The sequence below is a fragment of the Armigeres subalbatus genome, chromosome 2, assembly GCF_024139115.2.
Source record: "Armigeres subalbatus isolate Guangzhou_Male chromosome 2, GZ_Asu_2, whole genome shotgun sequence".
NCBI classification, from domain to species: Eukaryota; Metazoa; Arthropoda; class Insecta; order Diptera; family Culicidae; genus Armigeres; species Armigeres subalbatus.
In genome coordinates this window covers 177,474,533-177,487,716 of record NC_085140.1, presented here as the reverse complement: position 1 = coordinate 177,487,716, position 13,184 = coordinate 177,474,533, and the positions used below count along the sequence as shown (strand labels likewise).

At 39.0% G+C, this 13,184-nt stretch overlaps 1 protein-coding gene across 1 annotated transcript; it reads left to right on the top strand.

Annotated features, from left to right (window-relative positions):
- The first annotated feature begins 2,371 nt into the window (after window positions 1-2,371).
- Window positions 2,372-3,047, top strand: LOC134211281 (adult-specific cuticular protein ACP-20-like). Its single transcript, XM_062688001.1, has 2 exons — window positions 2,372-2,480; window positions 2,536-3,047. Exons 1-2 carry the CDS (start codon window positions 2,472-2,474, stop codon window positions 2,962-2,964), a joined length of 438 nt encoding a protein of 145 aa, XP_062543985.1. The 5' UTR covers window positions 2,372-2,471; the 3' UTR covers window positions 2,965-3,047.
- Window positions 3,048-13,184: the final 10,137 nt, after the last annotated feature.

The window sequence follows — 13,184 nt, the reverse complement described above, 5'->3', positions numbered from 1 at the left end:
ATTAGAAGAAAGGAGATATATTAGCCAAGCGATCTTCGCTGGAAAATTGCTGCTGGGTGATATAGACTGCGCTGAAGTATTGGGACATTTGAACATCTACGCACCCGAGAGAAGTCTCCGTCAACGTGGATTTCTGCAGCTTGAACAACGCCATGCGAAATATGGCCTTCATGATCCAATCCGCTTCTTGTCCTCCAGATTCAACCAAGTATTCCACATTTTTGATTTCAATCATTCCAGTGCTGCATTTCAACGTTGTTTACAAGCTAGGGGCATATTACCGATATGACATAGGTGAGATTCTGTCCAACGATTTTAAAGTTTCTGTGTTATATGATGTATTTTTTTCTCGATTGCTGTCGTCGCTGAGCCCGTAACATCCTGATGACTATAACAGTAAAACTATGAATCTTAGTTTTAAGTTTTATTGTATGTACCACAAATTGTAATGTTTAAAAAAAAGAAATGAGGTTTTTACGCCTGTTTGAGCAAGACATGTGTTGATGGTCTACTCAAAATGGCTTTTCCTCATCTTAGGGCTTCATTAAGCATACGCAGATGAAGTTATTAGAAATAAAATGAAATTAAATTAACTTATCTTGAAAGTCTACAATTTCGGAGGCACATTGCACGGGCCATGGTCGTTGTTGATATGCTCCAAGGCAGAATTGACTGCCCTGAACGTCTGGAATCAGTATTACTTGAACGTTCGACCTAGGGCACTGCGAAACAACGCAAAGCTGAGGATACCTTTTGGAAGTACGAATTACGGACAACGTGGAGCGTTGGTGGGTCTACAACGTGCATTCAACAAGGTTGCCCCAGGTTTTGATTTTAATCTATCCCGATTCCCAACAGACGATTCGTCGTATTTTTTCTAGGGCATATTCTGCCTTGTTCAATAATTAACGATGTTTTTATTATCATTACTTTTATTAGTGTTCATTAGCATCATTAGGCCTAAGTCGTCCGTTAAAGTAATAAACACTAGACAATAAATAATGTATCACTTCCATCACCTTACAGTATTTTGCAGAAAAAAAGTGCTTCAAATATCTTTTCAACGTATCGTGAAACAATCAATCATCGTTTGTTATGGTGATGGTAACATATGTTAATCACTTTTGTTCAACATCGATTTGACGATTTGTACTAGCTATCAAATCATTCAACAATTCATTTGCCCAGCAAAACTTGCAACCTTAACAGGGGAGGGTGGCGAGCCTTTTCTACCTGACTTAACACCACTATGCTGCTCCGGAATGCTATTCGATGTTGGTGGCACCGTGGAATACCTACTCGATTGACCACCAGCCGGGGTGTACGAATGCATCTGCATCTAGCATGTGGCGCTCTAACATAAGAGGTAAGCGTGCTTAAAAATAACCACCCATCATTGGTGGTTTTATTGTGATTTATTTCCAACTATGTTTTCCATTCGTTCTCACATGTGTCTGATTTACCGGTTGAACGATTTTCACATATATAGTAGCATCTAGGTTTTGGTAACAAAAATTGAATTTGATTTTTAAATCAAATCCTGATTAGATCCTGATTAGATTAAAATCTAAATAGAATATGGTTGAAATTCTGATTAAATCCTGATTAAATAGAATATGGTTGAAATTCTGATTAAATCCTGATTAAATCCTGATTAGATTAAAATCTAAATAGAATATGGTTGAAATTGTTAAAAAAGGAAACAGAAAAATTTGCACATCATTCACATAAAAATAAGTATCAATATTTCCGTAAATTAGCTGGATTTTCCCTCGAATATACCCTCGCTTTTTATTCTAATTATTTATTTAATTAATAAATATCTTCAACACGAATGCTTCATCTAGTTCTGAAAAAATGGGAAGAAACGTTATCATACCGCTAAAGCTAAGTCTATCAAATAAATGAATTGAATGAAAAACATGTTTTACTTCCGGAAATATCAACCGATATGAGTGTTCCTCAAAATACTCACGTGGGTCCACCAAAACAGAAAAGCACTGTATTCCGTTTATTCATATATAGAAAAGTTGACAAATGGTTTGACTAATGTAAGGCGATTAATTCGTTGAACGAGGCTATTCTATCGAAGGGTTAAACTCTGCAGCACACGATGTGATTAGCTCTGACGGTCATTCAATTTTCGAAGCATAGGTCGATTTTGAATTTAATTTGTATGTGCAAGTGTGGTAATTGATTTGTTAAGCGTCATTGCCTCAAATTCTGTCCTACGAAGGGAGTCCTCAACAGTTTGCCTTGCGTCGCTTTTGCTGATTCGGCGTGGAAAATAATATGATTTCTAAACAATGTGATCGGTGGCGGTTCAGTCAAGTGGCGCGAGAGCGTAAGCCTAAATCAGAATTGTCGGTGACTTGACATGAGTTAGTATAAATGAGTGCTCCAAAGAACGATTCGATATCAGTTCACCGTAGGCATTCCAAACATACAGATCTTAAACAAAAACAACCAATATGTTCAAGGTACATTTGACATTTATGTGTTTCCATCATAATCAGGGATTTTCTGTTCCTTCAGCTGATCCTAGCTCTTTCCTTGGCTTTGGCTGTCGTGTCCGCTCAATGGGAAGGTGGTTATGGAGGTGATCACCACCATCATCATGAGGAACACCATTCACATCCGAAGTACAAGTTCGAATACGGCGTTAAGGATCACAAAACAGGGGATCACAAGAGCCAGTGGGAGCACCGAGATGGCGACGTCGTAAAAGGGCAGTACACTCTTCATGAGGCCGATGGTACCGAGCGCATCGTTGATTATACTTCCGATAAGCATCACGGATTCCAGGCCCATGTGAAACGCGTTGGTCACGCACACCACCCGCAGGTCTATGGACACCATGAGGGTGGATATGGTGGTGCTGAAGGAGCTTTCGGAGGTCACGGACATGGACACGGGCATGCAAGCAGCTATGCCAACTCGAACCTGCATTCGTACCATCACTGATTAAATATTTTGATAGACTGATCTCATTTTTTTCGTATCTGTCGTTCGTCGCGCTTACCTCTCTAAATAAAATCTCAAATTTATTCTAAATGTTTTTCTTGCTTACTAACCATTCTACGAAGCCGCAATGCCATCTCGAATGAAAGCAAACCCCCCAGCGGTTCCATTTTCATTTATTTAGCTTACATCTAAACAGTGACCCGTGAATATGAATCTACAATTTGACGGCACAATATACGGTTAGAGGCCAAATCTCTCCATCCTCGCTTGCTGAATCAACTTGTACTTGGTTCACCCACCTAGCTCACTACGCTCTCCATGTTATTGTACCTGCTAGGTCCGAAAGGGATTGCAGGGTTTCTCTCCGGCATTCTAGTAACATGCTCTGTTCATCGTACTCTTCACTAGCTACCTTCTGGACAGAGCGTTAATGAATAAAGTTTCCAATGAATGATTAAATTTGTTATGAATAAATCATTCAACTCTATGATTAATGATTATGATTCATGATTTATTAATTTTTGATAATGATTAATGATTATGATTAACGATTTAATTCATTTTTGACAATGATTAGCGATTATGATTAATGAATAAAACGTTTGGAGTATGATTAACGATTACCGATCGCATTCAATATGTGTATGATGATTGATTCCCGGGTAGAAACCGTGATATTGATAACAAAACATGATATGAACTTGTGTGAAATAAGAGTAAAAATAACAAGCGAAAATAACAAAAAAAAATGCACCAAAATATCATAAAAATATCAGGTTTTACTATTAACAAGAACAAACTAATAGCTCAAGATATTGATAAATTCTTGTTAATGGCAAAACATCATATTTTTATGATATTTGGGTGCAAATTTTTATTATTTTCGCTTGCTATTTTTACTCTTACTCCAAACAATTTCATATCATGTTTTGTTATCAATATCACGTTTTACTGTTAATGTGCTATTATCGTCTACCCGGGTTAACGATCGATATGATTAATGATTATGAATAATCAAAATCAAATGTAATGATTTGCATAGTGATCAATAATCAAGTAACCTTTCAACCAAATTGGGTTATCAGAAGGTATGAAAATTATATGTTTATGATTAAAGATTAATGAATAAAAGCGATGTATGCAATGATTAAAATTGATGATTAATGAATAAACTCAAAAAAGTTATGAATATGATTAGTGATTAATGATTAAATGTAAAATTCTATCATTAACGATGAGTGATTAATGATTTAATCATATTTTTTGTATGATTATGATTAATAAATAATGATTAAATAACCCATTATTCATTAATCATGATTAAATCTATGATTAATCACTAATGCTCTGCTTCTGGATACTGGGTTCACCGTAGAGTAGGGCGAGCACGTGGTTCATCCTGCACTGGCGCATACCGTTCTCTCGCACACTGTCAAAGATGGTCCTATGCACGGGTCTTTCGATTATCCCGAGTATTTGCAAGTCCTTCCTGTCCTTAGAGTCTGCAAACCGTACTGAATGACAACGGCCAACGGTGCATAAACACATCACCTAACCAAGAAACGGAAACCCAATTCGACCACACGGATAAAAAGAAAAAAACTAAATAGATTAAATTATAATCTAAAACCATATTCGGTCTATCCACTCATCGCAATGATTAAAATAAGGGTAAGCTAAAGCAAATTAATCCAAGTTTATACTTTGGAAGGATTATTTTATTTTTAATTCAATAATGCTTAACGCTAATTTATCCAAAGAAATGATTTCTAAACGAGGAAAAACCCACTGGCGATTTGACATTTGAAAAAAAGAAGAAAACTACTTTACTACCTACTTGTTACTTTTCTTCAGATTACAGGTTATTCTTCGAAGAAAATTGTCTCCTACGATTTACCTACATCTTTTAAAAAATCAACTCTAAATTGAATAAGGATGAGAGACAATTTTCTCTAGAGAATTGAGAAACTTGAAGAAAAATAACAAGCAGCACATTTCATTTGCTCGTTTCACCAGCTTAGAAGGTTTATTCATATTGGCCACGTATTTTCCGGTGATGACGCGCAAAAAAAGTACTGCTTGTTCAAGAGGGATGTTTTGGAGAATAGTCGTCTTAAGACTAATGTTTTAAAGGTAGTCTCATACCCCCAAATTTCTACACTAATAGAAATGCAAATTTACACTCAAGTACTGGTTGGAGTACATTTAATAATTTATTTCGAACATTATTTTCATTTGTGTTTTTAGATAACCTATAATTGAGTGAAATTTTTTTATATGTTCGAAACTATTATAACATATATTATTGATTGAGTTACATATAATTAAAAAATATATTAATTTCCTTACATTTTTTATGTAACGCATTCCACCTCGAGGTAATTTCCGTCTGAAGTTTCATTCACTTTGTGCACTATTTTCCCATTTAATTCCAGTAGGCATCATGAACCAAGAAATAAAGCAATAGATATAGATGGTTTGCTTAAGGGTCATAGATTTAGATGAATGGCATGCACGCATTAATTAATACCAGTCAAGATTATCCGTCAATACATCCAAGTATGGAAAAAGCCGCAATTGACTGCTGAGTATTCATAGAAAAAAATCATTAAAAAAATTCTTTCAACTAACACCATCTATAGTTTTCTGCCAATAAATATATTATTGATAAATTATGTGAAGATTTTACTCATAAAAATCTGAAAGTTTCAGATTATTTAACCATAATAATTATTGATTATCTTGTCGCCGCAAGCAAAACGGTCCCATATTTATATAATCCCACATCGATATGGGACAGGTCCTCGCAGTAGCAGTATAGAAGAATGTGCATCGATTTCTCAACACCAGAACTGTTGACCGAATTGGCATTTTCTCTATTTGTTGTACCGATTCCTAGTACCAACGACTCGGAAAGCCACTGATGCCTACTATCACCTACTATGCAGGACAATGTCTACCAGGTCATCTTAATGTATGGGTGTAGCATTTTTTAAATAACTTATCATAACTAGTGCCTGCCGCGTTATTAATGAAAAATCAGCGTTTTGAAATGGAAAAAATATTCTTCATTCTGTTGAAGTAAATTTAAAAAAGATAACCATTTACCCCTCAAACATTCCGGCCCAACTGCCCGTAAATTGAATCCATTTTCCGGCGTGAAGATTGTAACGAAATCCAAGGATAAATTTAACTTTAACGGCAACACGAAACTCGTGGAACCTCGACAGGAAGCTTCGGGAACGGCAGCAGGTGGCTTCGGGAACGGCAGCAGGTGGCTTCGAAACTGTCAGCAGGTAGCTTCGGAAACAACAACAGGTTCTAATCTAACCTCCTTTTTTCGGGAATGCCAAAACGTGTTTGATCCAGATAGTTTTTCTTAACTAAATTTATTCTTTTCACTCAAGCCACCACAGCGGCTTCGGGAACGGCAGCAGGTAGCTTCGGAAACGGCAGCAGGTAGCTTCGGGAACGGTAGCAGGCAGCTTCGGGAACAGTGGCAGGCAGCTTCGGGAAAGGTAGCAGACAGCTTCGGAACGGTAGCAGACAGCTTCGGGAACGGCAACAGGTTCGACCCTAACCTCCTTTTTTCGGGAATGCCAAAACGTGTTTAATACGGATTGTGTTTTCACTTTTCACTCTCAAGTCACCACAGCGGCTTCGGGAACGGCTGCAGGTGGCTTCGGGAACGGCAACAGGCAGCTTCAGGAACGGCAGCAGGTGGCTTCGAAACCGTCAGCAGGTAGCTTCGGAAACGACAACAGGTTCGAATCTAATCTCCTTTTTTTTCGGGAATGCCAAAACGTGTTTGATCCGGATAGTTTTTTTTAACTAAATTTATTCTTTTCACTCAAGCCACCACAGCGGCTTCGGGGACGGCAACAGGCTCGACCCAAACCTCTTTTTTTGGGAATGCCAAAACGTGTTAAATCCGGATAGGTTTTTTTTAAACTAATTTTTTTCTTTTCACTCAAGCCGCCACCGGTACGGTTAATGAAAACGTGTAGTAAGTTATTTTCTGCGAAAACCGCAACTTATATGCGAAAAGCAAAACTTCAGCGTTCTTTCCTGACTGACTGCAATGGAGAACTTGAAAAAAAGGCAAGTCCAAAGCGTAACGGCAATAACGCCATAATCACTGAGAGAAATATTGTTCGGAAAAGCAAAACATTACTTAAAATAAAATCACATAGCGCATAGTTTTTATTCATTCAAAAGATTAAACGTTGGAAAAGCATTAAATAACCTAAATTATAATCTATTCAGCTTTTCCATTTTCTCCGTGCACGTTCTAATCGACGATAAATTCTAAAATTCTCAGATAATCATGCCCGTATGTAGAGGACCACCAACCTCAAGAGCTTTTTGTACATGATATGTTTGGTGCGCATTGGCGTAAATAAGGGGGGGCCTGGCCCCCTCCAGACCTACTTGTGCCCCCCCCCCCCCCAGAAAATTTTGAAAAGTAATTCCAACTTAGTCAGTTTTTATTTCATTTACATATTTCCTACATATTTCTTAATTTTGATTATGAATTCTATAAAAATATTTTTTGTTGCGTTAACACATCTATGATCATTTGTTCAGCAAAGCATCGAAATATTTAAGTTGGACCCCCGGGAACATTTTCTCGATTTTTAAGCTAAAATCAATGCCGCTTCTAATTCAGTTGCTAGCTTAAAATAATAAATTTGTTCTGCATTTGTTTGACTAGTATCCTGGTCGCAGAAACATAAAAACATACATAATTGTATTAAGATATAAATATTTCTGTTCTATTAAATGGTAGGATGGTAGCGCTTCAAAAAAGACTGAAGCAACTACATCAAAATGAGCACATGTACACAAATCCGGTCAATGAAATTTCGAACGACCATTCTTTCGAAAATCTTCGAGTTAATCGCAAGGTATGCCGCAAAACAGTTGATCAAATTCCTATGGAGCTTTTTGCTCTCGCTATATAATTCTGGCACAGAAAGATATAAAATTATAAAACTGAAAAATCTTTGTTACAATGACAGAAAAATCAACAACGCATTCCATTGAAAGTATTAGGACAAAACTTAGGCAACCTTCGCACTCACAAAAGAGATTACATTAAAGAAATATTTTTATAATCCTCAAAAGATCTTGTTCCATTAAATTTTTTGGCGATTTCATAAGGATCATCGGAAAACTCTTTTGTGCCTGCTTTAGTTAGAATTTGCTTTTAAGGATTAAAAAAAATTAGATTTAGAAACCAGTTCGTATCAGAAAATATTTCTTTTGCAGCACAATTCAGATCGATTTGGTTGCTTCTCAAGTCTCTTTGATTTTTGCAGAGAAATCTCTCACCTATTCAGAAAACTATAATAAAGCCTCTTCCTAACGTCAGTAACTACAAAAACCCTATGTTATTCTGGAATTTGATTTATGACTCATAATTTTATGACTCATGGAATTTATGACTCATAAAAAACACTTTAGGATTCCAAATTTGTGTTCTTCGGTACATAGCATACATTTCGGAATTGCATGAATACTTATATTGATTATGACAAAATTTCGTGGAATTTATTCCACATCTAAAGAGTTTCAAAAATTTCAAGTTTCAAAAAAATCGAGATCTTTATGCATTACGTAATCATGGAAATGCTTGAAAACTTTCAGAAATATACTCATATCGAATTTCATTTATAGATAATTCGAAGAAGATTCTTGAATCTTAGATTGCACACTTATCCACATTTAGTAACATGGAGAAGACAAGTTGACACAGACACAGCGTTTTGAAGCAATCACAGCATCATTGGAAATCAATTGTATTACTCGCGATTGTTTTTATGTTAGTTCTAGGACGAATGAGCGATAAACTTAGTCAAACAATTTCTATTGCAATCCATGCGCACAGTGCTTTACATCGCCTTTGAAAATTACATCCCACCAGCTGGTGCCATGGCCCCCCCTAGACCGAGACTCTAGTTACGCCTATGGGTGCGGGAGTGAATAATTATTCACTGTTTTTGACGTAGGACTACGTCTGTCTTTTCTATATTGTAACTATCACGAAAATTTGATAGCCCTAGCAGCACAGGTCAGACGAAAAAGGCTGCAGCAACTTGATTGTGACTAAATCCGGTGACATGTGAGTTGCAGTAACTTATGTAAAACATGTGTGCTACTAGGGAGACTTCAAACTTTCATATCTCAGCCGTTTCTCGAAGGATTTTAAATGTTTTTAGACCATTCGATCAAGAATGAGTCAACGCTTCTTTGTATTTATATGAAAATACTGATTTTTCAATCATTTATTATCGATGATTGATGAAAAGTTTAGAATTAGGTAAATCAACCAATCACGTACATGCATCACTAGCAAATACATCAAAATCAAGCAACTTGCGGGTTTGGATCAAATCCTCAGTTTGAACAAGATTTCACGCAGTTCGGACGCATCAAAGCGATCGCAGTGAAGCGGACACAGCATCACGGAGGCGCTGGTAACATATTCAACGGAAATCCATCGCATTGGTGGTGGTCCTCGGTAGTGTTGCTGCAGATCATTCAACCTTAACAACCTTAACTCTAAACTTTCGACAGTATCCAGAAATACAGTCGCCTCTCCACATCTCGATATTGAAGGGACCATCAAGATAGGGAGAGATCGAGGAATGGAAGGAAAATTTAAATGGGTACTAGATCTAAAAAAGATCGCAGAAAACAATGAAAAACGACAACAAAACAAATGTCATTTCTTGTTGTTGATGTGTTTTTTATTACACAAAGATCACACCCGTTTCAAATCACTCAGAGACTGAGTGAAACTGTATTGCCGTCTCTTTTTTTCCCACGGAAAAGTTACTCAATTTTCGTAAAAAGTGGAACTACTCAAAATTTGAGTAGTTCCACTTTTTACGAAAATTGAGTAAGATTTCCGTGAGAAAAAAAGAGACGGCAATACAATTTCACTCAGTCTCTGAGTGATTTGAAACGGGCGTGATGGTCTAGTAGCCTAAAAATTTTAACGCATCGACATAAGGAGAGTGAATCCAGAACAAAACATGATCAGAACACATCGAGATAGAGAGATATCGAAATAGGGAGGATATCGAGATGTAGAAATCAAAATTGTTTGTAGATTGAAGGGACCAAGCAAACAATCGAGATAGGGAAGATATCGAAATGTAAAACATCGAGATGTAGAGAGTCGACTGTACTAACAAATACTAGTAAAAAACTACGTCGTATCTACGGTTAATTGATCGAAGAGCCCTTGTTGGGAAAGTATGTAACACAACGCCACCCAGTCGATACAATCCACCCAGTTTTGGGCAACACATGATTTCAGTCTCATTTAAATTCTTAAAAAATCACTGAACAACTATTTCTATTACTATTACTTTTTGAGCAATCTTTAGGGTCCACGCTTTGGTTTGATGGCATTCGAAATATAAAATGCGGTTTGAAAGTTTTCTAGAATCTGTAGAAGGTAGAAATCAGGTGTTTCCTATACGGGGCAGCACTGTGTTTCATCAACTAACTGACAAACGCCATAACAACCGAGTTAGCAACCGTTTATTTGTTTGACGAAAATCGTGGATACTAGAAATATCACGAAATACTATTGCGAGACAATGAGTAATATTATCCCAAAGTTTAGATTTACTTGCCCCTTGGGGTTGACTACAAAAATAGCACTGTTGCGAACCCGCGCCGCCAGTGGCGATGCTGAAGATGTATTACAAATTGTGTTGTCAGTTAGTTGTTGGAAAGGCGCATTGGGGAAAGAAAGAAAATTGATTCTTCTCAGGACCAGCATTTTCTGAAAAGAAAGGTTTAATTGCGAAAATGGATTGTTTAGGTGGCATCGGCGTTTGGCGTGGAAGCTTGGTTTCTGTTAGTGATTCTATCCATTCAAATTGGCGCGCTTAATTTATTGAATACAAGTTTGCTGCTTTCCGGCGCGTGCCATTTTGATCGGGATTTCACAAAGAACGGATTAATCATTTATAAGGCAGTGGCAACTATATTGCTACCAACAAATTATATGTTTTTCTGTTTATTAAGCTCTACTTATTATTTCCCATGTAGTGGCTATATTTGCTACCTAGGTGAATTTGAGCCATAAAAAGTTGAAATGTCAATTTGAGAACGATTTTTTTACGAACAGATCATAAGTTTCGAGTGGAAGGAGGATTTCCAGTTATAATCCGTTGAAAAAAGACGACAAAGATATATTTTTCCCATTGGTAATATTTATTTTGAATCTCATGGGTTAGATTATGTCGTGATTTGCTTGAAAAATGCTTTGCCTTTTTTGTACATTTGACGAAATTGCGAAAAACAAAAAAAATCACTTATAATGCGTTTTCCAACTAGGACTTTTCGCTAAAAAAACGTATCGTGCCTTGTTTTGATTTGTTTTACGTAAAACCTATTTTTTTGAATTCTCATTTATTTTTGTTGTTGCCTTTTCTTCCGCTTGCAAGGCAGTGGCAAAGAACATTCTCCAAACGACCCGTTGTCTGCGGGATTCCGATCAAAATAGCTCGCGCGTGCCGGAAAGCGGCTTTCTTATATCTAATGAAGTAATTCCATTAGCCTCGCCCCTTCATTAATCGTTATGAGTGCACATTATATTTACAACCATATCAGATCACAAAGGGGCGGGGCTAACGAGCTTAATTTATTGAATACAAGAAAGCTGCTTTTCAGCGCGCGCGAGCGTGGAGTTCCTCGAGGTCCATAGATATGAGCTCTACACTCATGACCTAAACGGCACGAAGCCGCTCAAGGCTTTGCTGAGAGAGCTCCATGACATGGAGGAAAATGAGCTCATCCAGGAGTTGGAAGGCAGCGGACTCAAGGCAGTCGCTGTGCACAAAATTGCTCGTCACGACAAGACAAGAAGGTATCGCGACCAGTTTTATCTGGTCCACCTGGAGCATGGCTCCACCACCTTCAAGGACCTGAAGCTGGTTAAGATAATCAACCATACCGTCGTTGGCTGGGAGCGATATCGCCCAGTGCACCGCGACGTTACGCAGTGCACCAACTGCTTCAACTTCAGGCACGGAACCAGAAACTGCCGCATGAAGCCACGCTGCAACAAGTGTAGCGAACCCCACCCAACTAACGAGTGGGACAAAATGGAGGTGACCGATCCCAAGCGTGCCAACTGTGGCGACAAACCACAAATTGCTGCCCAAAGCGAGCAGAGTTCCTGGAAATCCGGAAGAAGGCTTCCACCAGGAACCTTCGGAAGAAGAACCGTGTTCCTGCAGTCTACGAGGTGAACTATCCGGCCATCACGGTTCCCCGTCGAGCGATTCCAATCCTCCCACCAATAGAGCCGCACAAGCGACTGGCAGCTGCGTCGTCGGTTCAAGCTCCAGCACCATCAGCACCATCCTGGGTTACGTCGGCAGTCGGAAAAGAAAACGGCCCCCTGAAAAATCTGCTCCGCTGTACACCCCGGAACAGCTGATGCCGATCTTTGCACAGCTCGACACGGCTGCGCAGCTGCAAAACTCGTTTCGACCAGGTCTTCACTCTTGGCATGTTCATTATTGAAAATGGCTGCAAGGGTGGGCCAGGTCAACTGAAACGCTTGCTCGCTCAAGAGCAAAATCATCGCACTGGCTGATTTCCTCGAGGAGAAGGAGATTGACATGGCGTTCATCACTAAAATGCATCGGAGGTGAGCATCCACATCCCGAACTTTCGCATCGTGTGACTCGACCGACCGTTCAGGGGAGGTGGTGTGGCCATCGCATTTCAATATGACATCAACTGTCGCCTGCTGCCAAGCTTCCAGCTGAGCATGATCGAGGCCATCGGTGTCGATGTGACCACTTCCGTCGGCACAATCACGCTCATCGCGGCGTACTGTCCAACGCAAGCCAAAGCCGGCGATGGATCATCGGCCGCTCTTCGGAGGGACATCATCAAGCTTACGCGGAATCAAGGTCAGTTCATCATTGCCGGCTACCTGAATGCCAAACACCAAGCCTGGGGCAACAATCGCTGCAATCAAAACGGCACCATTTGGAGCAACGACATGGACGAAGCTCACTATACGATCCTGAGCCCGGATTCCCCCACTCGGCTGAGTCGGTCCGGCGCCCATTCCACAATCGACCTATTCATCACCAACATGAACGACCATATCTCCCAGCCGGTCGTCTACCAGGAGCTCAGCTCGGATCACTACCCGGTGGTAACGGAAGTGGGCTCCTCGG